Consider the following 25,876-nt stretch of genomic DNA (forward strand, 5'->3'; position numbering starts at 1 on the left):
GCAGAGGTAATAAAAATAAGTATTTTTATTATGCCAGTGAACAAGGTATGAGGAGTCTGTGTAATATATTTCTCAACAAATAGTGCAATTAGAGACAACTGGGATAAAAACACACTAATTAATGAATCACATGTCCCCTCTACAGAAACTATGCTGTATAGACTGAAACAAAACCATATGTTGCATGGGCAAACACAGTATCTAACTAAACACTATTGTTATTAATTAGATGTGTGTGAGTTCGATTTCCCAAGGCAGCAATAAAATTCAACGGAACGTGTTAAAATTCGTAAAAGTGTTAAAACTAAGTAACATATATATATATAATGAATGTTATGGCAGTTTCACATATGGAATTCAGTTGAAGAGAGTTAGCATTTCAACTCAATTGTCAGCTATGCTTTTATCTTTCGGTTGCGCGATCTTTTGTTAATACCGCACCAATCATATGCACATTTTAATAAACAGACTGCCTTTGCTGTCTGTTTCGCGTTAGGCTTAATTATCTTAAAGGGAGAAAAGTCACAAAAGAGAAAAATGTTCCTGGTCTGGAGATTCCATTATTTAGGTAATATTCACTAATTTCATGTTATCAGTCTGTGGTGTACAAGTATCGGTAAGTGGTGATATTATTTGATCTATTCTACATTAAAAAATTTAATCCTGAGATGGATAAGTGGTTGATAAAAAATAAAAAAAAATCCCGCGAACAATCAGAAGAAGCAGAAACAGAATAAAAAAAAAAAAGGACAGTATATCATATGTTACCAGAACAGCCCGCATCGTCTTCAGAACCAAACGGTAAGAGGCAAAAAATGTAATATATGCATTTGATTTTTGCAATATTCGCTGTGTATGTTTTGTATTGAATATAAATACAATAAATATTATAATAATATATCTCTATTACGATTTTTTTTCAAGGGGGGGCCTTGACATCCAGAAGTTTGGGAAGCACTGGTCTATAGAGTTTTGCACACGTGGGGAATACACTAATAGCGGCCAAGGGTTAGAGGTAATAACAAGGGTAGAGTCTGTAAGAATTGTATAGGACAAATATTTTGAGTTGAAGAATTAACAAGTAAAATAAGAATAATACAACATAAGCCAAGATTTAAGGAAAGGATATAAGATCATAGAGCAGCGCTTCCCAAACTGTGGGCCGCGGCCCCCTTGGGGGCCGTAGGTTTTGTTGAGGGGGGCCGTGAAATAATGAAAACATATTTAAAATGTTTTAAGACTAAATAGATTGTTTTTTTTATTTTAAAAGAAACGTATTTAACTTTTATTATTTCTTTTTTTGTTATTTTTTATATTTTAATGGAAAAATTCACACATTGGTGTTGGTTCACAAACTTTGCTTCCTGCGTATTTCGGCGCTTAATGAATATTAGCAAATATTGCTTATTCATATGTTTCATTTCAAAGCAGTGGTTAATTGTATTTACTTCGAATGCTCGCCAGGGAAGCTCCAAATCTTCCTGTCCCTTTCATCACGCGTTCGTAATCAGGGACTGTTGATATTGACTTTATATACATATCAAAACTCGTTTTATATTATCACTGTCATCCGAGCTAGTTTTCTGTTACCAATAAAAGTTTCGCATATACTTCACACATGAAAAAAGGCTTAAACAAGTTCATGTGTTGAAATAGTAACTCGCTTGCAGTGGTAAACAACACCCCTCCCTAACAACCACTATACTGCAGAGGCAATCAAAACAAGTACTTTTATTATGCCAGTGAATAAGGTATGAGGAGTCTGTGTAATATATTTCTCAACAAATAGTGCAATTAGAGACAACACACTTTGGATAAAAACACACTAATTAATGAATCACATGTCCCCTCATACAGAAACAAAACCATATGTTGCATGGGCAAACACAGTATCTAACTAAAAACTACTGTTGTTAATTAGATGTGTGTGAGTTCGATTTCCCAAGGCAGCAATAAAATTCAACCGAACATGTTAACATTCGTAAAAGTGTTAAAACTAAGTAATATATATAATGAATGTTATGGCAGTTTCACATATGGAATTCGGTTGAAGAGAGTTAACATTTCAACTCAATTGTCAGCTATGCTTTTATCTTTCAGTTGCGCGATCTTTTGTTAATACCGCACCAATCATATGCACGTTTTAATAACCTGCCTTTGCTATCTGTTTCGCGTTAAAGGGAGAAAAGTCCCAAAAGAGAAAAATGTTCCTGGTCCAGGGATTCCCTTATTCAGGTAATATTCACTAATTTCAAGTTATCAATCTGTGGTGTGCCAGTATCGGTAAGTGGTGATATTATTTGATCTATTTTACGTTAAAAAATGTAACCCTGAGATGGATAAGTGGCTGATAAAAAATTTAAAAAAAAATCCCGCGAACAATCAGAAACAGACTAAAAAAAAAAAAAAAGGATAGTATTTCATGTTTTACCAGAACACCCGCATCGTCTTCAGAACCAAACGGTAAGAGGCAAAAAATATTGCAAAAATCAAATATGCATTTGATTTTTGCAATATTCGCTGTGTATGTTTTGTATTGAATATTAATACATTAAATATTATAATAATATATCTCTCTATTACGATTTTTTTTCGAGGGGGGGGTGTAAAATATTTTAATTTTTGCATACTAGTATTCTAGCAAAGATATTGGCTCTAGCCAGAGGCATTTCCCTTGTCTATAGAGTTTTGCACACGTGGGGAATACACTAATAGCAGCCAAGGGTTAGAGGTAATAACAAGGGTAGAGTCTGTAAGAATTGTATAGGACAAATATTTTGAGTTGAAGAATTAACAAGTAAAATAAGAATAATACAACATAAGCCAAGATTTAAGGAAAGGATATAAGATCATAGAGGACTAAACACAATCAACAAATAAAATTTAATTAAAACAACATATTAAACAAGATAAAGATAAATTTTACAGAAGGTCACCCATCTTCTGTTTTTTTCTCCATAACTATTGATATTAGTCTCTTAGCTGTTCTCTTTTCCATATCACTAGCTTCATTTGTTCTGGTTTATGTAATAGAATTCTGTTTGGTATCCTAAAAGTCCAGCAGTATCATGATCTAGCCATATTTTCCTTATCTATTACTAACTAATATTATAATGGAATTAACTCACGTAAATTATTCTTTATTCGTAGAATTTTTGCCTGAGTATCACATGCATCATCAGTACAGGTCATCATCATCATCATGCATATCAAGGATTTAGGCCTAGCAGGCCTGTTCCGGCCTTAGAAGTCATCGTTTAAGAGTATGTCCTGGTTTTCTTTTTCCTGATGGCTTGTACTTTAAGGCTTGTTTTGGTAATCTTTCTGTTTTCATTCTTTGAACATGTTCCATCCATTTATGTTTATATTTTTATATTTTTTCTATTACTGGTTCTTGGTTTAATTCTTTCATAATTTCTTCGTTTCTTTTGTGATCAAATAGGGTATACTTTGCAGTTTTTCTCATAAACTTCATTTCTGCTGTTATTAATCTTTGTTTGTCTTTTTGTTTTATTGTCCAGATTTTGCTTCCATACATTAAGACTGGTAGGGCTAATGTATTGTATACTTTTAGTCTGGTTTGTTTTTGAATTAGGTTTGGTTTAAATATAAAGTTAATTACACCTGTTATTTTTTAATATGTTGCAATTTTTACGTTTATATCTTTTTCATTTTCATATGTGATCATACACTCTAGGTAGTTAAATGAATTCACCTGTTCTAAGATCTTGTTATCTATTACTATTTTAGTTCTTGCTGGATCTTGACCTTTAAAGGCCATAGGTTTTGATTTTTCTGTTGATATTATCATACCATAAACTTTGGCTATCTCATTTAGATCTAAAATAGCTTTCTGTAAGTTATCTTCAGAATTTGTAATTATTATTTGGTCATTGGCAAAAAGGAAAGTGTTTAAGTTCACTGTAGGAGAAAGTTTATTTCCTTGACGTAAATTTTTATTCCATTTTATTATTATTTCAATTAAGTAGATATTTAAAAGAGTTGTTGAGAGGGGACATCCCTGTCGGACCCCTTGGTTTATCTCTCTTGTATATGATACCTCGTGATTTAATCTTATTCGTATTTGATTATTTTCATATATACTTGTGATAGCTTTTAGGATATTATTTGGTATTTGTCCTTCTTTTAATATGTTAAATAATATGGTTCTTTTAACTTTGTCAAATGCTTTTTCAAAGTTAATAAATGCAATATGTGTTTCTAAATTGTATTCTCTTCTTTACTCTATTATTAATTTTAGGGCAAAAGACCGGGTCTATACATGATCGTCCTTTTCTAAATCCATTCTGTACTTCTAAAATAAAGTTTTCAGAATATTTCATTAGTTTGCTATTTAAGATTCTGCTATATATTTTGTAACAGGAATTTAGTATACTGATACCTCTATAGTTTTTAGGGTAATTTCTATTACTTTTTTAAAGATAGGAATCACAATTGCTTTTTTCCATTCTATTGGGGGGATACCAATTAAATAAATTTTATTTAAAAATAATAAGAGTCTTTCTTTGAATCTTGTTCCTGCGTATTTATATAGTTCTGAACCTAGCTTATCTTCTCCAGGTGATTTTCCGTTTCTTGTTTCTTTCAGGCTGATTTCTAATTCTTTAGTTATTTCCGTTTCATTTTCGTTAATTGTTTGCCAGTTGTCTTTTGTAAAATATTTGTCTGTCCACAATTCTGTGTAGTAATTTAGAAATTCTTCTAATTTCAATTCGGTGTTTAATTTTATGTTTTCTTTGGTATCTGCATTTAAGTGTTTCAAAATCGTATATACATTGGGTCTTATTTTATATAAATCATGTTCTAAATTAGAAACAAATTTGTTCCATGATTCTCTGTCTTTTTCTGACCTCTCTTTTAGCTAAGGCTCTTATTCTTTTATATTCTATTACATCTTCTAATCTTTTACTGCTTAACCATTTGTGATAGGCTTCTTTTTTCTTTTTGATTATTTCTTTGATTGTATCATCCCAGATCTTCAGTTTTTTCCTTTTATTGAATTTTTTGGTCTTTCCTTCGCTTTCATTTGCTGCTGCATTTACTATCGTTTTTATATTAAGCCATTCTATTTCTATTTCTTCATTTTGTTTTATTTTATCTAGATACTAGTTAATTCTTTGTTCATGTAGCCATTATACATTTGTGTCATTCAATAGTCTAGTTTTATAAACAAATGTTTCAATTTTTCTTTCTGTTCTTGTTACTTGTAGCCATTTAGGTGGTAATCTTAATTTTATTTTAACAAGGAAGTGGTCACTGCTTATTTCATATCCTCTGTGAACTCTAACATCTAGTGAAAATTTTGATGTCTTTTCATTTAATATGAAGTAATTTGATATTGATTTCCATCCTTTTGCTGCCCAAGTATATTTATGTATGTATGTCTTTATGTTTATAGAAGGAATTCATTATTTTTAGGTTATTATGAACTACAAAGTCGATCATTTTTTACCATTCCTGTTTAGAGTATGTTCTCCATCTATTCTTATATTATTACTAGGGGTCTCTCCCCCCCCACGCCTACGGTGCCCAACCCCCAGAGTTGTTCCAGACTCGTAGGCCAGTTCTCCTTGAATTTTGAAGACTTGAAAGGGGGTTTCGTAGCCCCCTCCCCCCCGAGTTCTGGACTGGTAGGCCGGTTCTCCTTGAATTCTGATGACTCCAATTTTGAAAACTCGACACTCGTGGTAGTCCCTGAGTTTCAAAACGTTTCAAATAACTTGACAAAAAAACATGACACAAAAATTTTACAAAAAAAGGCTTATCATTTTATATTATAGAGTAGATTAATTTTTGTGTTTCCAATTCTTGCATTTAAGTCTCCTGCTAAATTACATAATCATTTTTATTTATTTTATTATATATGTTTTGTAGCTGATTATAAAAATCAATATTATCCTGTTCTCTTCCTTCTTCTGGAGCATATAAACCAATTATTCTTAAATAGCCTCTATCTATTTTTATTCTAGCTTCTATTATTCTTTCATTCCATAATTTATAATGTTTTAACTGTTTTGGAAGGGAGTTATGAATCCAAATCATGACTCCTGCTTGTGCTCTTTGGTCTCTGTCGACTCCACTGTATATCACATTAAAGTTTTCGGTTCTCATATTTCCTTTTAATTTCTTTTTTTTTTTGTTTCAGTGATTATTGCTATTTTAAAATTTCTTTCATTTAATAGTTGGTCTAATTCTATTTCTTTATATGCTATTCCTGTTACATTCCAGTTTGCTATGTGTATTACATTTTGTCGTTTCCATTTTTGTTTTACCTTTTCCATTCCAGGGTCATTTTCCATAGATTCAATCCGATTTTCTTTTTCTGTCAACTTACAAGTAGAATTATGTTCTCCATGTCAGGGGACTAGCCTGACGATGGAATAGTTCAGTGGTAGGGCTGCTATCTTAAGTCTTCTGAACTAAACTAGCCTTCTTCCAAATTTAAACCCATAGGAGGAATAGGGTATATTGAAGGAGGAAAGAGTAGATTATAGAAGAATTATAGTAAGGTTTAGAGAGAGGGCATAGTTGTAAGGCCAGAAATGAAAAGATCCCATGGCCCTCGAGTACTCTAATAGCATAAGGGTCATAAAATAAAAAGAGTTGGCTGATAAGGCCTTATAGGAAAGATTAAAGTAAGTGGATCTTTCTCAAAGTAGAAGAAGAAGAGGAGAGATCCAGCTAGGGATCCATGGGAGTGCCACTTCCCTTACAATCAAGATGATTGCCCCTTATGGCCCTGTTTGTCCACGAGTCCTTATTCAGTATATTCGGACCACCCCACCATACACACGCACACACATGGTGGGCTCCTCTATCTGCCACCCAGGGGACGTGCTCTCTAGGGGGTTACAGGCTAATTAAACAATAACTGTTATATTTACAAAGTGGCACCTAAGTAGCTAAGTTAAATTTCCTAAATTTATTTAAAAAAATAAAATAAAATAAATAATTTTATTTATTTATTATTATTATTTTTTAATATATATAAATACATATATATGTGTGTATACAATTACAAGTTAGGAAAGATTTGCTGTTTTATAGAGTACTATCTCCCACAAGGGGGAAAGACGTAGACCATCGGATCTGTTTAGGTTAGGGGAGTGAAGTAACGTTTTGCATGTTTCTTTTTAAAGCTGTTCCATTAGGAACCGACTTTTGAGAATGACTTTTGTCTTGTTCCACTGAACTCTATGTCCGGTGTTGATGGCATGCTCTGTAAGTCCAGACTGTTCAGGTTCAAGGTACTGGATGTATGACTTGTGTTCTTCTTACCAGATCAGAGCAGATCTTCCTGTTTGTCCGAAATATAACCCACAAGAGCAGGGAATCTGGTAGACACTTTAGTAGCTGAGATGTGGGAGCTTGTCCTTTGGAGACATGAGGAATGTGGAGATTTTTGTAACGGGTCGAAAGGCCACACAAATATTCAGTTGTTTTAACACTTTAGCTATGCGTTCGCTAATGCCTTGTACATAAGGGATAGGTATATGCGTAGGTTCTTCTGTATTTGAAGAGGATGCTGGAGCATGACTGCTTAAAGCTCTTTTTATGAAGGAATTCTTATAACCATTGGATATGAAGGAGGAATTAATACATTAATTCCTCCTTCATTGTAATAGTTCTTCTGAAGAACAAAACGAGTGGGCTATATGAACCAGTGTTTTTATGGTACCTGCCTTTACCAACCAGAAAAGCATATATCTTTGTTTTATTGATTACACCAAAGCATTTGGTTCAATAGATCACAAGAAATTAATACATATCCTACAGAATAATGGGTTAAAAGGAAAAGATCTACGTATAATTACAAATATATGCTGAAATCAAATGGCCTCAATGAGATATAAAAATACATATTCTGGCAACTTTGAAATCAAAAAACAAGTAAGGCAAGGATTGTGTCTTATCACCCTTACTGTACAATATATATAGTGAGCAAGGTTTTAAAAATATTTCAGAACTGAAGAGTGTAAAAGTCAGAGGTAGGAACTTCAACAACTTCAGGTATGCAGATGACAGTTGATCTTCAAAACTTAGTCACAGAAATTTACAACAGAAGCTTAGACATGGGACTAATTATTAACCTAAAGAAAACAAAGTGCATGATTATATCAAAAGAACCAATAAATAAGAAAACATAACTGTTAACAAAAAGAAAATTGAACAGGTTCAGTCTTTTATATATTTGGGACAAATGTTTACAGACTGAGGAAATTCCCTTAAAGAAATAAAAAGAAAAATAGAGATATCAAGAAAAGCCTTTACTGATATGAAAACTGTTCTAACACCCAGAGACATTAATATAGACACAAGAAAAAGATTAATAAAATGCTATATCTGGTCAAGCCTTCTCTACAATAGTGAAACCTGGACACTAAATAAAGAAGCAGAGAAAAAATTAGAAGCTTTCGAAATGTGGGCCATCAGAAGAATGTTGAAAATACCATGGACAGAGAAAACAAAAAATGAAGATGTTTTAAAGAAAGCAAAAATGAAAAGAACGTTAATGAAAATAATTAAAGAACGAAAACTTAAATATTTTGGACATCTAACTAGACAAGAAGGCACATTCAGAAATTAATATTAGAAGGGAAATTGGATGAAAAAAGAGGGAGAAGTAGACCCAGGAGAATGTGGTTTGAAGACATTAAGGACTGGAGACTGGCTTGAATTACCATAAATGTTCCAGAGCAGCAAAAGAAAGAAAAAGGTTCCATGACATGGTTGCCAACCTCCTCCTAGGGGATGACACTTGAAGAAGATAGAATTTGTGAGTAGGATTCACAAAAAAAAAAAAAAAAAAACTGCACATCTTTTTTTTATTTCCATCACATCAGTTGCCGTGCTGTCTTCATCTGGATAATATAACTTGTCAAAGTGATCACCTACTAATTCAACTGCTAATTGCATTAATTAAAGTTATCTATCCATAATCATTTTACTTTTTTACTTGCTGCTTAGCAAAAGAACTCTAAGATTTCTTTTGGCCTGCTTGGCTAATTTCTTTCTATAATAAGATGTCTTCTTTACTATTATCAGGGGTGATGTACAATTTGCATTCTGCCTTGGGCCAAATTGTTACAGCAGTTTGGCTACATTTTTTAAAGCTTAAATTTTTAGGGAAAAATAAAATGTACAGGGTGTTTCAAAAAGAATGTCAAAAAGAATTGATGTTGTCTGTGCAGCAGGTGGAGGGCACATTGAGCATTTGTAATTGTGGTGAGTGAAACTTTAGGCCTTACTTCATACTTGGTAATTTATTTTGTAACTGTACCACATTTTCATTATTAAATATAATTATTTGAAATTGGGTCATTCTTTTTGAAACACCATGTATATAAAGTTCAGTAGATATGTTTGTTGAAAATAGCATTTTAATATGATAAATTTTATTTTTGAATCAACAATTTTTCAGATATCCACTGAAATTTGAAGTTGCTGTGTTGTGTATGTTTTTGTAAATTTTTTGCACACTTTATATCAAAGTGTCTTCTTCTTATATTCTTTGTGCTTAGCAATTGATCACGGCATATCAGACATAACAGATTTAGTTTTATATTTAGTTAAACAATACTTATGCATTCATTCTTCTTTAAACTGCATGTGTAATAAAGTTTTGTTTTCTTTTTATCCATATTTAGGGATAAATTATCTAATATATAGTTATATATACAACTGGCTGCTTTAGTAACTACTTTACAAATTGATGAAATAAATTTTACCACAAATTTACATAGACATGGAATCACATACAGAATAATGCATAATATTCACTATGACTTGAACATATGATGCAGCAACAAGACTACCCACATGCTAATTATAAAATAATGAATTGTTTACATGTGGGCATTACTGGTGCGAAGTTGAGAAACCGACTAATAAAATTTTAGTGTTTGTTTAGTGCATGTACTATTGTAAAATTCGATGTAGCTGGGAATTTTACAAGCACCTTACATCGACTTTTACAGAGGTCACATCTCAAAAGATTGTGATATAAAAAGAATTTTTGTAAAAAAGAATATATTTAATCCTATAATAAATTTAACCTGGCCAAGACACATTAAACAAAGAATGAATAAAGTTTGAGAAACAAAAGAAAATGCTATGTCACTCCAACCTATATGTTATTGTTTAACTAAGTGCTTTTGAAACCATTGTTTACAAGCTCTGTGTGTGCCCACCATCAAGATCATTCTTAAAAGGGATGGCACAATTCACAAGTAGTTCCAGTGTCCGTGTAATTGGATTTTGTGTAGTATACCAGGAGAAGAAAGAATGGGTCGGTCGAAACAGAAGATCAAAGAATTGGCGTTTTCTTCTGCCTCTAACTGCTGATGATTTTCTGTCGATCTTCAATGCCTTTTTATTTCACCGTCTCTGGGGCGTTGTGTGAAGCGTTGAGACCGACAGAAAATCATCAGCAGTTAGAGGCAGAAATATCGGGAGTAGGATCCAGTGGACAGGACGTTATGGTGAAGCCATGCCAGAGGAGAAGCTGATGGAAATGATGAGATAAAAATGCCAATGTAAATTCAGTTTCGTTCAGATGTCTTTAGCTTCAGGAGGTCAACCGAAGCCAATAGCCGCAGAACGAACTTCAAGCGCCTGAGAACTTTCCTGTATGCTGAAACCTCTTGCCTGAGCTATTCAAGTGCCGGAGATTGAAGTCCAAAGCCCGCTACTATCCTGATGAAATGCCCCTGAAGCAAGACACTTCAGAAGGAAGCCTAAGGCCCGAGATGAAAGGAAAAGCATAGGGTGTGACACAGAGCCTCTGTAAGTTTGTTCCATCTTTTGTTATACGTTCCCTTTTGTAATCTAGGAGATACGTTATAGATGAGCTGATAAGAATTAAGTTAATAGTAATAAGATGTGTTTATAAGAGAGTCATTTGGCAAGTTAATAATTAGTATAAAAATTGTGAAATAACTTGGCATAGTTAGCTAACCTCCTTGTATATAGACTAAAGTTTCAATAAGTTGAATTTTATAAGCAGAGAGTAAATAAGTAATCGTGCTATAGTTATTTAGTATTGAAGTGGAAAAATTCTCTTTTTTCACTAAAGGTTTAACAGATAGGTAGAGAGGGAAACCTCCCTATCATTTGATTGATGTACCTTTTATACTAGTGTAAATAAAATGTGTTTTGTTTTGTGACTATTCCTATTCTTACATTTATTAACCTGAAGATATGGAGGTGTGCATGCATGCACCCACTCACTCACTCTTACCTTTACATGCTAATATGTCCTCTCTAATACTGCACATTTTTTCTCACTGGCCCATACTTTTTCCAGATATCTACACAGGTGTCAGAATTTTCTCCCAGAAACTTTTATTTTTTTTAGAATAATAACAGGCCACAAGAATATGCAATTAACCAGTATAATATACTGCCCTTATAGCATTATTTGCTTTGCCTGTGCTTCCAATACAATGAAGATGCTTGATTCCCAATTTGTTTGTATAGACCAGTGCTTCCCAAACTTCTGGATGTCAGGGCCCCCTTTGCAAAAATTAAAATATTTCATGGTCCCCCCTCGAAACAAAATCGTAATAGAGAGATATATTATTATAATATTTATTGTATTTATATTCAATACAAAACATACACAGCAAATATTGCAAAAATCAAATGCATATATATTACATTTTTTGCCTCTTACCGTTTGGTTCTGAAGATGATGCGGGCTGTTCTGGTAACATATGAAATACTGTCCTTTTTTTTTTAGTCTGTTTCTGCTTCTGATTGTTCGCGGGATTTTTTTTTATTTTTTATCAACCACTTATCCATCTCAGGGTTAAACGTAGAATAGATCAAATAATATCACCACTTACCGATACTGGCACACCACAGACTGATAACATGAAATTAGTGAATATTACCTGAATAAGGGAATCCCTGGACCAGGAACATTTTTCTCTTTTGTGACTTTTCTCCCTTTAAGGTAATTAAGCCTAACGCGAAACAGACAGCAAAGGCAGGTTAAAACGTGCATATGATTGGTGCGGTATTAACAAAAGATCGTGCAACTGAAAGATAACACCATAGCTGACAATTGAGTTGAAATGCTAACTCTCTTCAAACGAATTCCATATGTGAAACTGCCATAACATTCATTATATATACAGGGTGTTCGGGATAAATTTGACATATTTATAATTAATTATATTTTTCCGTAAGTTACATGTATTAACACACACTTCTCTTCATTTAAAAGTTTGGACCCTTCTTCATTCATATACAAGATGTCAGAAAGGATGGATAGCTGGAACCCACCTGAATCATGGAAGAGAATAACTTGTATCATGATGATTCGTGCCCGCCATCAAAATAAGGATATTACGACTGCTGCCCAATGCTCCCTGAATACAGTAAAAACAATCAGGCATGAACTAGAGACTTGCAATGGTGACTACGAGGATGTAGCAAGAAGAAAGATCCCTAGCAGACGATCTGATTGCGTTCGTACAGCAGAATTCCTCGCAAATCTGCAGGAACAGGTGTTGAAGAACCCTGGCATTGGAATTCGGGCTTTGTTCGTGGAGTTGCTAACTGTAGTCAAGCCCTGGATAACAAGGGTAGCCAATGGTAGGCCGTATGTATGGCAGCAGGATTCGGCCCCTTGCCACACCTCTGGGAAAAGTCAAAAATGGTTGTCTGAAAATTTCTACGACTTCACCAGTCCAAATGTTTGGCCTCCAAACTTCCCAGACCTTAACCCCATGGATTATTTTGTATGGGGCGCAGTTGAAAAAGACACCAATCGCACTTCCAGTAATACAAAAGCCCAGTTAATGGATAAAATTAAAACAGTTTTTGCGGCCCTTCCCAGGGAGACTGTAGCATCAGCTTGTTCGAGGTTCCGAAGCAGAATTGAAGCTGTGATCGATGCTAATGGTGGTTATTTTGAGTAAATCTTGTTGATAGTATTGTAATTAACTCTACCTGTAATGTTTTTTTGTCAATTCATTAAATTTAATAGATACAAAGAAGATTTTCTTTTTCCTTACAAAACTGTCAAATTTATCCCGAACACCCTGTATATATATATATATTACTTAGTTTTAACACTTTTACGAATTTTAACACATTCAGTTGAATTTTATTGCTGCCTTGGGAAATGAAACTCACACACATCTAATTAATAACAGTAGTTTTTAGTTAGATACTGTGTTTGCCCATGCAACATGTGGTTTTGTTTCAGTCTACACAGCATAGGTTCTGTATGAGGGGACATGTGATTCATTAATTAGTGTTTTTATCCCAGTTGTCTCTAATTGCACTATTTCTTGAGAAATATATTACACAGACTCCTCGTACCTTATTCTCTGGCATAATAAAAGTACTTATTTTTATTGCCTCTGCAGTATGGTGGCTGTTAGGGAGGGTGTTGTTTACCACTGCAAGCGAGTTACTATCTCCCCACATGAACTTGTTTTAGCTTTTTTTCATGTGTGAAGTATATGCGAAACTTTTATTGGTAACAGAAAACTAGCTCGGATGACAGTGATAATATAAAATGAGTTTTGATATGTATATAAAGTCAATATCAACAGTCCCTGATTACGAACCTGTGATGAAAGGGACAGGAAGATTTGGAGCTTCCCTGGAGAGCATTCGAAGTAAATACAATTAATCACTGCTTTGAAATGAAACATGTGAATAAGCAATATTTACTAATATTCATTAAGCGCTGAAATATGCAGGAAGCAAAGTTTGTGAACCAACACCAATGTGAATTTTTGCATTAAAATATAAAAAATAACAAAAAAGAAATAACAAATAATAAAAGTTAAATACGTTTCTTTTAAAATAAAAAAATCTACTTAGTCTTAAAACATTTTAAATTTGTTTTCATTATTTCACGGCCCCCCTCAACAAAACCTACGGCCCCAAGGGGCCACGGCCCACAGTTTGGGAAGCGCTGGTATAGACCATCATTTATAAGTCTTTTTTTTTTTTTTTTTTTTTTTTTTTTTGTCCTTAAGAATCACTCTTTCCCAAACCTATGTATTGACTCATGTGTTATCTTGGACCTGCTTCTCAATTCACACATATACTGCAGCAACTGATGCAGTCTTTACTCCCTCTCTCACTTTTTCTTCTTTTATTAGCTCTTTTATAACTCTCATTCTGTATTTGTCACCTTTCATTCTCCCTCTTTATATTTTAACAATATCACTCATCTTTAATTTTCATATCTGAAAAATAGTTTGTCACACTAAGTACAGCTCTGATTATGGGTTTGCTGTACAATACATAAAAGTTTGGTTTTCTCCTTTGCATGACATTGGGTTCTTTTCAGATCCCACTTTGAATCTATTTGTTCTTGATTATATCAAGATATAATCAAGAGGAAATCAATTTGATCCTGGGCATATGTAGTGAAATTATTCTCCTATTTACAGTAATTTCCATTATCTAATCGCAATGGGTTGAGTTTGCTTGTTCATTAACTAAGGGTAAGGATTTTTTACTCATCATGCCTTAGAACATTGGTTCCCAATTGGTGGTACGCATATCCCCCCCCCCCTCCTGGGAGCATGTTAGGCCATTCAGGGATACACGAAAATAATCAGTAATAGCGGAAAAACGGATTTAAGACTGCATCTTGCAGTCTTAAATCCATTTGTCCTTTGAGACACTGAACAAAACTGTCAGTATTTAAAAACAGCTTTTTAAAACAAGGGGTACAATTTATAGAAATGGGTTTAAAAGGGGTACACAAGTGGAAAAAGGTTGGGAACCACTGCCTTAGAACATCTAAGACACAGTACGATGAGCTTTGTGTGTGACAGCGGGACTTCTCATGATGATTTTTTTCATACTGAAATTAGATAATCATGTATTTCATTATATAATTACATTATCAGAAAGATAATTATTATTAAACACAAAGAAATTAAATAATGCAGGATAGTTTTCTCATATTCTCTTTTTTACTTTCTTTCTTTTTGCTTGTTATTTGCCTCTTTGGCATATCACTGATAACAGTGTAAGAGCTGCTCATTTTACTTGTCTCTTCTTAGAGAAGCAAGAAGTTTGAAACAGTATTGTCAAGTTATTGAAACTAAAAAAAAAAAAGGAAAGAGAAATCTTAAAGAGCAAGAACGCAATGCTTCAGAATTGTATATTTTAAGTAGTATATTGAGATAAAGGTGCGGGGAAAGCTCTGCTGAGAGTGATAATAGCATTGTGTTCTAGAATGAACTGTATAATGGGAAACGTGATACAGTTCATTCTAGAACTGTATCACGTAAAATTAGCAAACAAATATTTTGTACCAAAACTAATAGTACATCATTAGTATGGAATAACAAGGTAATTTAACCTCTCACAGCAACTGCAACACCAAAAAGATAATATCAAAGAGATAATCATTTCTGCTGTTTATATAGGACAGTGGCGAGAGCGAGATTGCAACACGTGCGCGGTTGCTTATTTACTTACGCTTATTCGATTTTTGCGCATAGACATACAAGTGAGCGTTAATGTTCTAAAATTCATCAGCATACATATTCATTTGTTATTCATTCATGAACTAAACTTCTCTGTGTTAAAGAGTTGAGCAGGGTTGGTAGTTTTGTACATCCTATAGAAATACGTGAGTAGGTATATTATTTAGACTTATTACTTTTGCTTACTGACTTCAATTTTCATTATTTTGTTACAACCCCAATAACCACAATGGCAGCTTCAGATTCTAAAAAGAAATGCAGACAGTATTCATTAGAATATTTGAAACTTGGGTTTATTGCTTCATTAAGAAACAAAATTAGGCCTATATGTCTTCTTTGTGAAAAAACTTAGAATATAGAATTCCGTGGCGATTTAAGGTTGAAACTTACTAATTTTGAACCCAACATTGCTAATCTTGTCAAGAGTCATGAAGCACACCTTCACATTGACAACGTTCGTAAATTGTATACTGAGTTAATAAAAGTCTTATTTTCATATATATATATATATATATATATATATATATATATATATATATATATATATATATATATACAGGGTGTTCGGGATAAATTTGACATATTTATAATTAATTATATTTTTCCGTAAGTTACATGTATTAACACACACTTCTCTTCATTTAAAAGTTTGGACCCTTCTTCATTCATATACAAGATGTCAGAAAGGATGGATAGCTGGAACCCACCTGAATCATGGAAGAGAATAACTTGTATCATGATGATTCGTGCCCGCCATCAAAATAAGGATATTACGACTGCTGCCCAATGCTCCCTGAATACAGTAAAAACAATCAGGCATGAACTAGAGACTTGCAATGGTGACTACGAGGATGTAGCAAGAAGAAAGATCCCTAGCAGACGATCTGATTGCGTTCGTACAGCAGAATTCCTCGCAAATCTGCAGGAACAGGTGTTGAAGAACCCTGGCATTGGAATTCGGGCTTTGTTCGTGGAGTTGCTAACTGTAGTCAAGCCCTGGATAACAAGGGTAGCCAATGGTAGGCCGTATGTATGGCAGCAGGATTCGGCCCCTTGCCACACCTCTGGGAAAAGTCAAAAATGGTTGTCTGAAAATTTCTACGACTTCACCAGTCCAAATGTTTGGCCTCCAAACTCCCCAGACCTTAACCCCATGGATTATTTTGTATGGGGCGCAGTTGAAAAAGACACCAATCGCACTTCCAGTAATACAAAAGCCCAGTTAATGGATAAAATTAAAACAGTTTTTGCGGCCCTTCCCAGGGAGACTGTAGCATCAGCTTGTTCGAGGTTCCGAAGCAGAATTGAAGCTGTGATCGATGCTAATGGTGGTTATTTTGAGTAAATCTTGTTGATAGTATTGTAATTAACTCTGCCTGTAATGTTTTTTTGTCAATTCATTAAATTTAATAGATACAAAGAAGATTTTCTTTTTCCTTACGAAACTGTCAAATTTATCCCGAACACACTGTATATATAAGGAAGATTGTATTATTGTTATTTTGTTATCTAAATTAAATTTTATATTTTATATATTATTTATCCCTTCTATCGAATAGGTAATGTTAAGAAGGATGTCAAAAACAAAAACGTATCCCTTTGACGTTAAGCGAATATAATAATATACACTATATTATACATACAATAAACACTGTACTATAAAATAAACAATCTAAAAACTCATATAACATCTTTTTTGCTTGTCAATTTTTATATTTTATTATTATGTAATAATTACGTAATAATAAAATAGAAGGGGTCAATAAAAAGTCAAGAAACTCTTGAAGGGGTCAACGGTCAAAGAAGTTTGCCGACCCCTGATATAGGATAAGATTCCTAAACTTTCAGGATAGAGGCAGTCATTCTAATTACCTGTGAACTTCTTTAAAAAGACATTTAAAACTGCTCCTATGAAGATAACATCATTCTAGAGGATACTATCATCTATACTCTCAGTACTGTTTAGGGTCCAACTTTTGAGGTTCGAGTTATTTAATGTTGTCTTTACTAATCCTTTTTCCCACAGAATTATCTATCTGTCCAAAGAAGACAGGCTGTTGTTCTATGCTGATATACTGTTAGTTTCAGTGTAAAATGTTTGCTAATTTTCAGTAAAGTTATATACCCTAACATGTTTCACACTTGATTACTATGCCGTAGGTTCTATTAAAATTAATAATGCTGTTATCACTTCCTTTAATGCAAAGTACTCATATTTCTGTTCTACTTATCTGATGGGAAAGATGGAAGAAAAATGTAATATAATACTGGTTTTAGTTTCTCTCAATAATTTGACTCTTCCTTTATATAGGTTTATTTTTTCAATAGGGTGAAGGTATTGTTGACCCTGCTACATTAAAGATGTTAACTTTTACAGGTGTGCTAATTGCTTTGATTGTCCAAGTTGTATGCATACATTATCAACACGTGCAACTAGTATTCAGATACCCAGCACAGATGATCCAAATAAAACTGTTCCAAAAAAAGTATATTATCTTGTTTGTGGATTTTGCCGTTGGACCTCCAGAGATGTTGGCATTTCTGACCAAACTGTGGGTAAGATTATCTATCATACATAATTATTATTTTTTTTTAATTTATTTTTTTATGTCAGGAATTCCTTTACATGAATTACTTGAGACTAATAAACAAAGTGATAAATCAAATGACAGAAAAGCTGTAATAACAGTTTTTGGTTTAGGTTTGGATTTGCTCACTATAGCAAACCTAGGAACTGGAAAAATAGTTTATTAGCATAAGGTTTGTGATAGAGAATTTCAGGGAGGGGGAAAAAAAAAGACACCCTCTTGTCCTCCTGGCCACCTCATAATTTCATATTGATTTATTTATTTATTTCTGGAGTTATTCGTATGGAGTTTCCACCCTTTTCTCTCCCATCCCTATTCGGGTGAGTTGAGCCCCCTTGTGAGGGGGTTAAGTATTTATGACTGTAGATCCGCGTGTGTTCACGGGGCCAGTTTGCCTGCTTGTGGGATGAAAAACCCCAGATAAACGGGTGGAAAAAACCCTGATGTCCACGCCCAAGACCGGCTAACTTGGCTATGGCTGAGAAAGATCATTAAGCTCCTGACGTCATCAACGTTAATTGAACCTAGGACACTCCTTCCCCAGGTTTGCAAAGCGCAAAACCACTAGGCTAACCACGCAGACATATTTAGTATTATATTACTTCGTGAAAAAAAAATTCAGATTTTAGGCTTTTGCAGGGAAGACATTACTGACATAAGCATATCGAATTGAAGGTTTTATTTTTACCAGTTTGGTGTTTGGTTCAATTTTATATTCCTAAAATCTGAGATTAAATAAAGCTGAATAAATTTATATGGAATGAGAGAAATTAGCCAAATCATCAAACTAGCAGTATATAAGACAGTGTTCAAACTAGTTTTAAGTCATGGATCTGAGAGTTGGCTTAGAATTAAAGCAAAGACTGGGGACCATAGATATGAGGGTTCTGAGAAAAATTAGGGGAGTGAACTGATGGTTTCAGTGGCAGAATCATATTAAAAATGAAGATCTTAGAAGAGAACTTGACACTATTAGCATTCAAGAATGTATCAGCAGAGCTAATCTAAGATGGTATGGCCACATAAATAGGTGAGGAAAGGTTAGCAAAACAGGTGGTGGATGCCAAGATGGCAGGAAAAAGATCAGAGGAAGACGAGATCTAGGTGGATTGATTCAGTCAGAAGTGCCTTAGAAGAATGACATATTAGATATGACAGTGTTGGAGTGCTAACAAGTAATGGACTGATTTTTAGGAAAATTGTTTATAGGAGATTAATAATAATGTAAACTTAATCATGTAATGCTGTCATAGTAACCTGAACACTCTTTGGGGATACATATCAGGAAACTGAAAATGAATAAGCTGTTTCTGACAAACTTTTTAACTTTTAATTTCATATTTAAAAAATATTGTATATTGCACCGTATTTCTTTAATTTCCAGTATCTGTTCATGCCAGTTGCCCATCGCAATTAGAAAGCTGACTTCTTCACAACTGCTGTGCTGATCACTTTCTTCTCCCATCGTAGTCTGACTAATTCAGGTTACCTCTTCATCACTTGTGTTTACTTGCTGTAATTAGTGCATGAATTTTCTGCAGTTTCCTTTGTTCTGTTTCCTCAGTGTTCCTTTAACTGATTTTGATTACAGTATGAACCTTAAATTCATCACTGTTCACAGGTTGTCTTGACTATAAAATATTGGGTATTTATTAGCTCCCCCCCCATGTAGTAGTGTGCAATGTAGAATTGTGATAGTCCAAAATCTGTATGCTACTGCATCATGCAAGTTTACCTTCTTGACTTACCCTCCACATCCACAATGCTAACACATTTTATTATTATTATCTGAGACCTCGAGGGAGACTGTAAATTACCCAACCCAGCTATCATATCTTCCCTTAAATTCATTTACACTAGATGCACTCACTACCCCTAAGGGCAAATTATTCCATTCACTCACTGCTCTCTGAGAGAAAAACCTAGCTCTTACCCCTTTCTTGATTGAGAACAACCTTAACTTCCATGGATGCCCCCGTGTTCTCTCCCCCACCTTCCATATAATGAAAAATTTCATCTTTTGAAATGCTATAACACCCATTCAAAAGTTTATAGACCTATATCATATCACCCCTCTTTCTCCTGTTAACCAGAGTCTGTAATCCACATACTCACAATCTGTCCTCATAATCTAAATCTCATAATCCAGATATAATATTTGTAACTCTTCTTTGTGCCCTTTCCACAGCTTCTTTATCCCTTTGGAACCCGGGAGACCAAATCTGAGCACAGTAATCCAAGTGTAGTCTTATCAAAGCCTTATAAAGAGGCAAAATTACTTTCTTATCCTTACATGTCAAGGTTCACTTCAGCATAGAAATTATCCTCTGAGTTGTATTTGCAACTTTTGCTATGCGACCTTTGAACTTTAAATTCTTATCCACCGATACACCAAGATCCCTTGCCTCTTCAGTTTCTTGTAGCATAACCCCGCTAATATAATATGCCGCTGGATCTCTAATCACGACAAAGTGCATAACTTTACACTTACTAACATTAAACTGACAGCCATTTTTGTTTGCTCAGATTTCCAGTCTATTCAAATCATTTTGTAATTGCTGAATATCAGTAGCCTCCCTGATTGCCTTCCCTATCTTTGTGTCACCAGCAAACAATTGCAAATCTGATTATAGACCCCGCTTGAAGTCATTAATGTATAGATTGAACAATAATGGCCCAAGGACTGAACCCTGAGGTACACCACTGGTTACCTTAAATCTGGCAGATTCACACCTATTGTATACCACTTTTTGATATCTGTCTGTTAACCATCCCCTGATCCAAGTCAATAGATTATGTTCCAATCCCATATTTTCCAGTTTACACAACAGCCTATCGTGTGGTATCCTATCAGATGCCTTAAAAAGTCTAGTGCATCCATTTCCTTTATCCAACTCGGCTGTAACATTGTTATAAAATATGAGCAAATTGCTAAAACATGACCTTCCTTTAGTAAACCCATGCTGTTCCCTGCAGAGTATAGTATGATTGTCTACCCATTTCTGTATGCGAGTTCTTACTAACTTCTCTAAAATCTTCACTACCACACCAGAAATACTAATAGGTCAGTAGTTAGACATATCAGTTTTTGCACCACTCTTGTGCAATGGGACTATATTACATTCCTTCCATTCCTGTGGTATCATTCCTGAGCTGAGACTCAAGTTATACAAATGTGTGAAAGGCCTAGCCAATTCAGCTGAACATTCCATTAACATACAGGCAGATATTCCATCTCCCTATTGACAAATTCTTATCCAGGTTATGCAAAAGCTCTTCAACCTCATTTTCATGAACCTCTAACTCTTCATCCAATTTAGCAGTAGCACTGTGCACCATACTACATATACTTGGTTGATATATCTTAGCAAAGGGAGCACTCATTAACTGAACAATCTCCTTAGCTTCCGACACTCGTGTACCATCTCCATTCAATAAAGTTATTCTTCCACATTCATTCTTTCTTTTGCTTGCAGCATAATGATAAAATTCTTTTGGATTTCCTTTAGCTTGCATGGCCAATTTCTTTTCATACTCCGTTTTATCTTTTCTCACTATACTCGTTACTTTTCTGGCCTGAGCTTTATATATTTCATAACTTCTCTCACTCTTATTCTCACGATACTCTTTCCACATCATCTTCTTGTGGATTTCTAGCTTAATAAGGCTGCACACCCAACCTATTTACTCTTAGAACACTAGGGATACATTCAGATATTGTCTCATTCAAGTGCTTTTTCAAAGATTCCGATGCATTGCTGGCATTTTTTCCATTCAGTAACTGATACCATGGGACTAAAGATAGTATTCTTCTGAATCGATCATAATTTCCAGCTTTGTAGTTCAGCATGTAGCCTGTTTTAATAGGACTTCAATACAAGTAGATACTTCCCAAGAAAGAACAGCATGATCACTGTCATCAGTTGGTGGTAAAATAGCTATATTCTTGAGAGATCCCTTCTGACGCTATGAGCAAATCCAACATTCTTTGACCTTGAGTTCCTTCTTTCACATGCTGCTTGAGAAAGTTATCCCGCAACAATTCAATAAATTTCTGTTCTTTCTGATTATGAGATTTCTCTTCTACCTAGTCAATGTTTGGAAAATTAAAGTCACCCATAATGATCATTTGCTTGGTACCCATAAGGCTAAATTGGTGATGCATTTCTTCGTCCCCTACAATTGAGCTGCCAGGTCTGTAGCAATACCCCACCATATATTTCATTCTGTTAACCTCCACTTCACACAAAATAGACTCAAGCTCATTGCCACATGGGACATTGTTACCAAAGTTGTTTTCTTGTATTTCTACCCTAACTGGACTAGTCTCAATCAAAAGAATCACCCGACATGGCTTTGTCGGGTGATTCTTTTTTTCTGTTTGTGGTAAAATTTCCAAATAATGAAAATCCCGATTCCTCCTGATATTCTCTGATGCTGTAAGTTCATCCATTCCAACAAAAATTGAGATAAATTGATCTCTAAATTTTAATGCAGACATTGCATTAAAATTTAGAGATCAATTGTAATCATGTTATAAAATTGATGCGCATTTTGAATGTATACCTCAAAAATGCGTATTGCCAATTTCTTTGGCCATCTAATTGTCTTTCGTAAGGTGGAATAGTATGAAAGCATTTGATCAGAAAGATCGGTGCCTGACATACCCAAATTATAATCCCTAACGATATTCGATTTTGCGCTTCAACCATTTCAGATTTGTGCATATTTGAAATGGAAAGGACTTCCCTCTTATCCTTCCATTTGCTGACTACAACAGGACCTCGTCTTCGCCATACAAATTCCCCTTTCTTTACTTTCTTCTGAATAACATCTGGTGGATTGTTTTTCCTATTATTTCTCAGCGTTCCACACGCATACATTTTTCTGTTGGTAAGCGATTCTGTTAGAGCTACAGAATTATAAAAATTGTCCATATGCAATACATAACCCCTGTCTAAATATTCTTCCATCAAGTGGAATACAACATCATATGCATGACCCATTTTCGCTAAAGAGGATTCAGATTTTCGTGTATAAATTTTTATTTTTATCACCAATCCATTTGATTCGCACAGTTCATAGAATTTCATGCCATATTTATGTTTTTTGTTTTTTATGTATTGCCGAAATGCCAGTCTACCGTGCCACAACACCATTGACTCATCAATACATAAGTTTCTATCTGGTGTGTATCAATTTCGCATTACACTATTAAAATGATCTAGGACTGGTCTTAATTTGTGCAATTTATCATTAGCTGCTTGGGAATTACCTGCGAAATGCAAATGACGCAATAAAATTTGAAATTGATTTCGGCTCATTTTAGAGCGCCAAAATGGCAAACTGTAAAGTTGATTTGTACTCCAATAATGCTCAATAGATGGTAAATTACAAGGACCCATATGAAGTAAAAGTCCAAGAAATAATTTCATTTCAGGTATGTCTGTTGCTTTCCACTTAGAAATTCTTCGACTTTTTTTGAACTGCGCTCGGCTTTCCTCAATATTTTGTAAAACATATAAATTGGTTTGTTCTACTAAAATTGTGAGAAAATCTTCAGAAAAGAAAAGTTCAACTAACCTTTTCATACTGAAATTTCCAGTGTCAATTTTTAAACCTGCAGTTTCAACAAAGTCAAATTGTGGGGACTCTTCTTCTTAATTTTCCTAATAAGTTGATGTATTTGGCTGGTTGCTAACTTCATCTTCAAAAGTTTCTTCATCATCGGAGTCACCGCTGCAGTCATCTGTAGGATCATCTTCGGAATCGGAACCAAATATTTAATGAAATTCATCATCGCTCATATTAGCATAAGCTTCTACTTCTATATCAGTAAGTTTTCTTTTACTGGCCATGGTGAAATTGAAGGTTCTTAGAGACTAGAAACTAAAACTGAACTAGATGCAATAAACACTGGCGTCAGCACATGTAATATATATGTGGAAGTCATACCAGATTACTCGTAGTTGGCCTATTAAAAAAAATTCTGCCTGATAAGCCAGCTACGAGATTACTCGTAGTGACCTTGAAGATGGGAGTGATACGAGATTACTCGTAGTTGGCGTATGAAACAAAATTCTATCTGATAAGCCGGCTACAAGATTACTCGTAGTGACCTTGAAGAGGCGAAAGCGCTTGGCGTGTGGGAACAAACTATGACTGAGTAGCGTGGCAGCGAACGTGTTAAGGGTCAAATCTGTATAACTGAGAGGAGACCTCCACATAGCTTTTAATGGAATGCGGAGAACCGACCAGGGCTTCTGACCTAATGTCCAATCCTCACCTTCTCGTTGAAAGTTTATTTTTCACTTGGTTAGAGTATAATAAATTTAGTTTAATCCTTTATCCAAGTGTGAGCAAACAAAGTTTATGCCTGAAAGTATCTTCAGGACTGGGGTATGGTGGTACACCTGGGCACTCCTTGCAAAGGTGGAGCAAGCTATGAACACTCCTATCTCGGTATCTCCCATAATGCAAAACACATCTCCTTGCGGATATATCTAATGTTATGCATTAAGGGAAGAGCCACAATCCAGACTAGTTTCAACCTTTATTGAGGTCTCTTCAGTGGGAGCCAGGCCCAAGTGGAGATACCAGGCAGAAGCATTAGCAGGTCATCTCTTCCTGTAGGAGTTGCCAAATGGTGTGCCACCCTTTTTTAATAAATTACCCTGGATTTAGAGAAAGATGTTGAAAGTTTATTTTTCACTTGGTTAGAGTATAATAAATTTAGTTTAATTCTTTATCCATGTGTGAGCAAACAAAGTTTGCGCCTGAAAGTATCTTCAGGACTGGGGTAAGGTGGTACAACACCAGGGCACTCCTTGCAAAGGTGGAGCAAGCTATGAACACTCCTATCTCAGTATCTCCCATAATGCAAAACACATCTCCTTGCAGATATGTCTAATGTTATGCATTAACGAAAGGGCCACAACCCAGACTAGTTTCGACCTTTATTGAGGTCTCTTCAGTGGGAGCTACTCCTACAGGTAGAGATGACCTGCTAATGCTTCTGCCTGGTATCTCCACTTGGGCCTGGCTCCCACTGAAGAGACCTCAATAAAGGTCGAAACTAGTCTGGGTTGTGGCCCTTCCCTTAATGCATAACATTAGACATATCCGCAAGGAGATGTGTTTTGCATTATGGGAGATACTGAGATAGGAGTGTTGGTAGCTTGCTCCACCTTAGCAAGGAGTTGTCCTGGTGTTGTACCACCTTACCCCAGTCCTGAAGATACTTTCAGGTGCAAACTTTGTTTGCTCGCACTTGGATAAAGGATTAAACTAAATTTACTCACCTTCTCGTGGTGCACCCTGTTGGGTATCTACTTGGATACTGAACGAACGAGGATGGGCTGGCAATTTGGAATTTAGCCGACCAAGTTGTATTCTTATTGGTTAAACCAAAAAAAAAAAATGATGGTACAACATTTTATGCCGGCTGGGGGGAACCCCCTTTCGAGTCTTCAAAATTCGAGTCATAAGAATTCAAGGAGAACCGGCCTACCAAGCTGGAACTCGGGTGGGTTGGGCGCCATAGGCATCAGGGGGGGCTATTTATATATATATATAGCCCCCCCTAGTATATATAATGTATATAATTAAAACAAATATATAAATATATATTGATTTAGTTATATACATGTATATAACTAAATTAAAGAATTTCTGAAAATTCACCAGAAGACAGAATGAACATTCTGAATCTAAACTGTGATTTGATACATGTCAGCAAGATTTGATTAATCCTGTTATGTGAACAATAACAGTTTGCATTACACCATTTAGTATGTT

General features: G+C 34.7%; 1 protein-coding gene across 2 annotated transcripts in view; it reads left to right on the top strand.

Moving 5' to 3' along the window:
• The window catches only part of DCTN4-p62 (dynactin subunit 4), a 159,260-nt gene that overhangs the window by 20,590 nt on the left and 112,794 nt on the right, over positions 1-25,876 (top strand). For both annotated transcript variants that reach the window (XM_090399205.1, XM_090399212.1), the window contains one exon: positions 17,869-18,047. In XM_090399205.1, coding sequence (XP_090255331.1) covers positions 17,869-18,047 — 179 coding nt within the window. The remainder of the gene's footprint in view (positions 1-17,868; positions 18,048-25,876) is intronic.

This window comes from Typopeltis vanoorti, chromosome 1 (assembly GCF_054136105.1).
Source record: "Typopeltis vanoorti isolate ZY-2024b chromosome 1, IOZ_Tvanoo_1.0, whole genome shotgun sequence".
Taxonomy (NCBI): domain Eukaryota; kingdom Metazoa; phylum Arthropoda; class Arachnida; order Uropygi; family Thelyphonidae; genus Typopeltis; species Typopeltis vanoorti.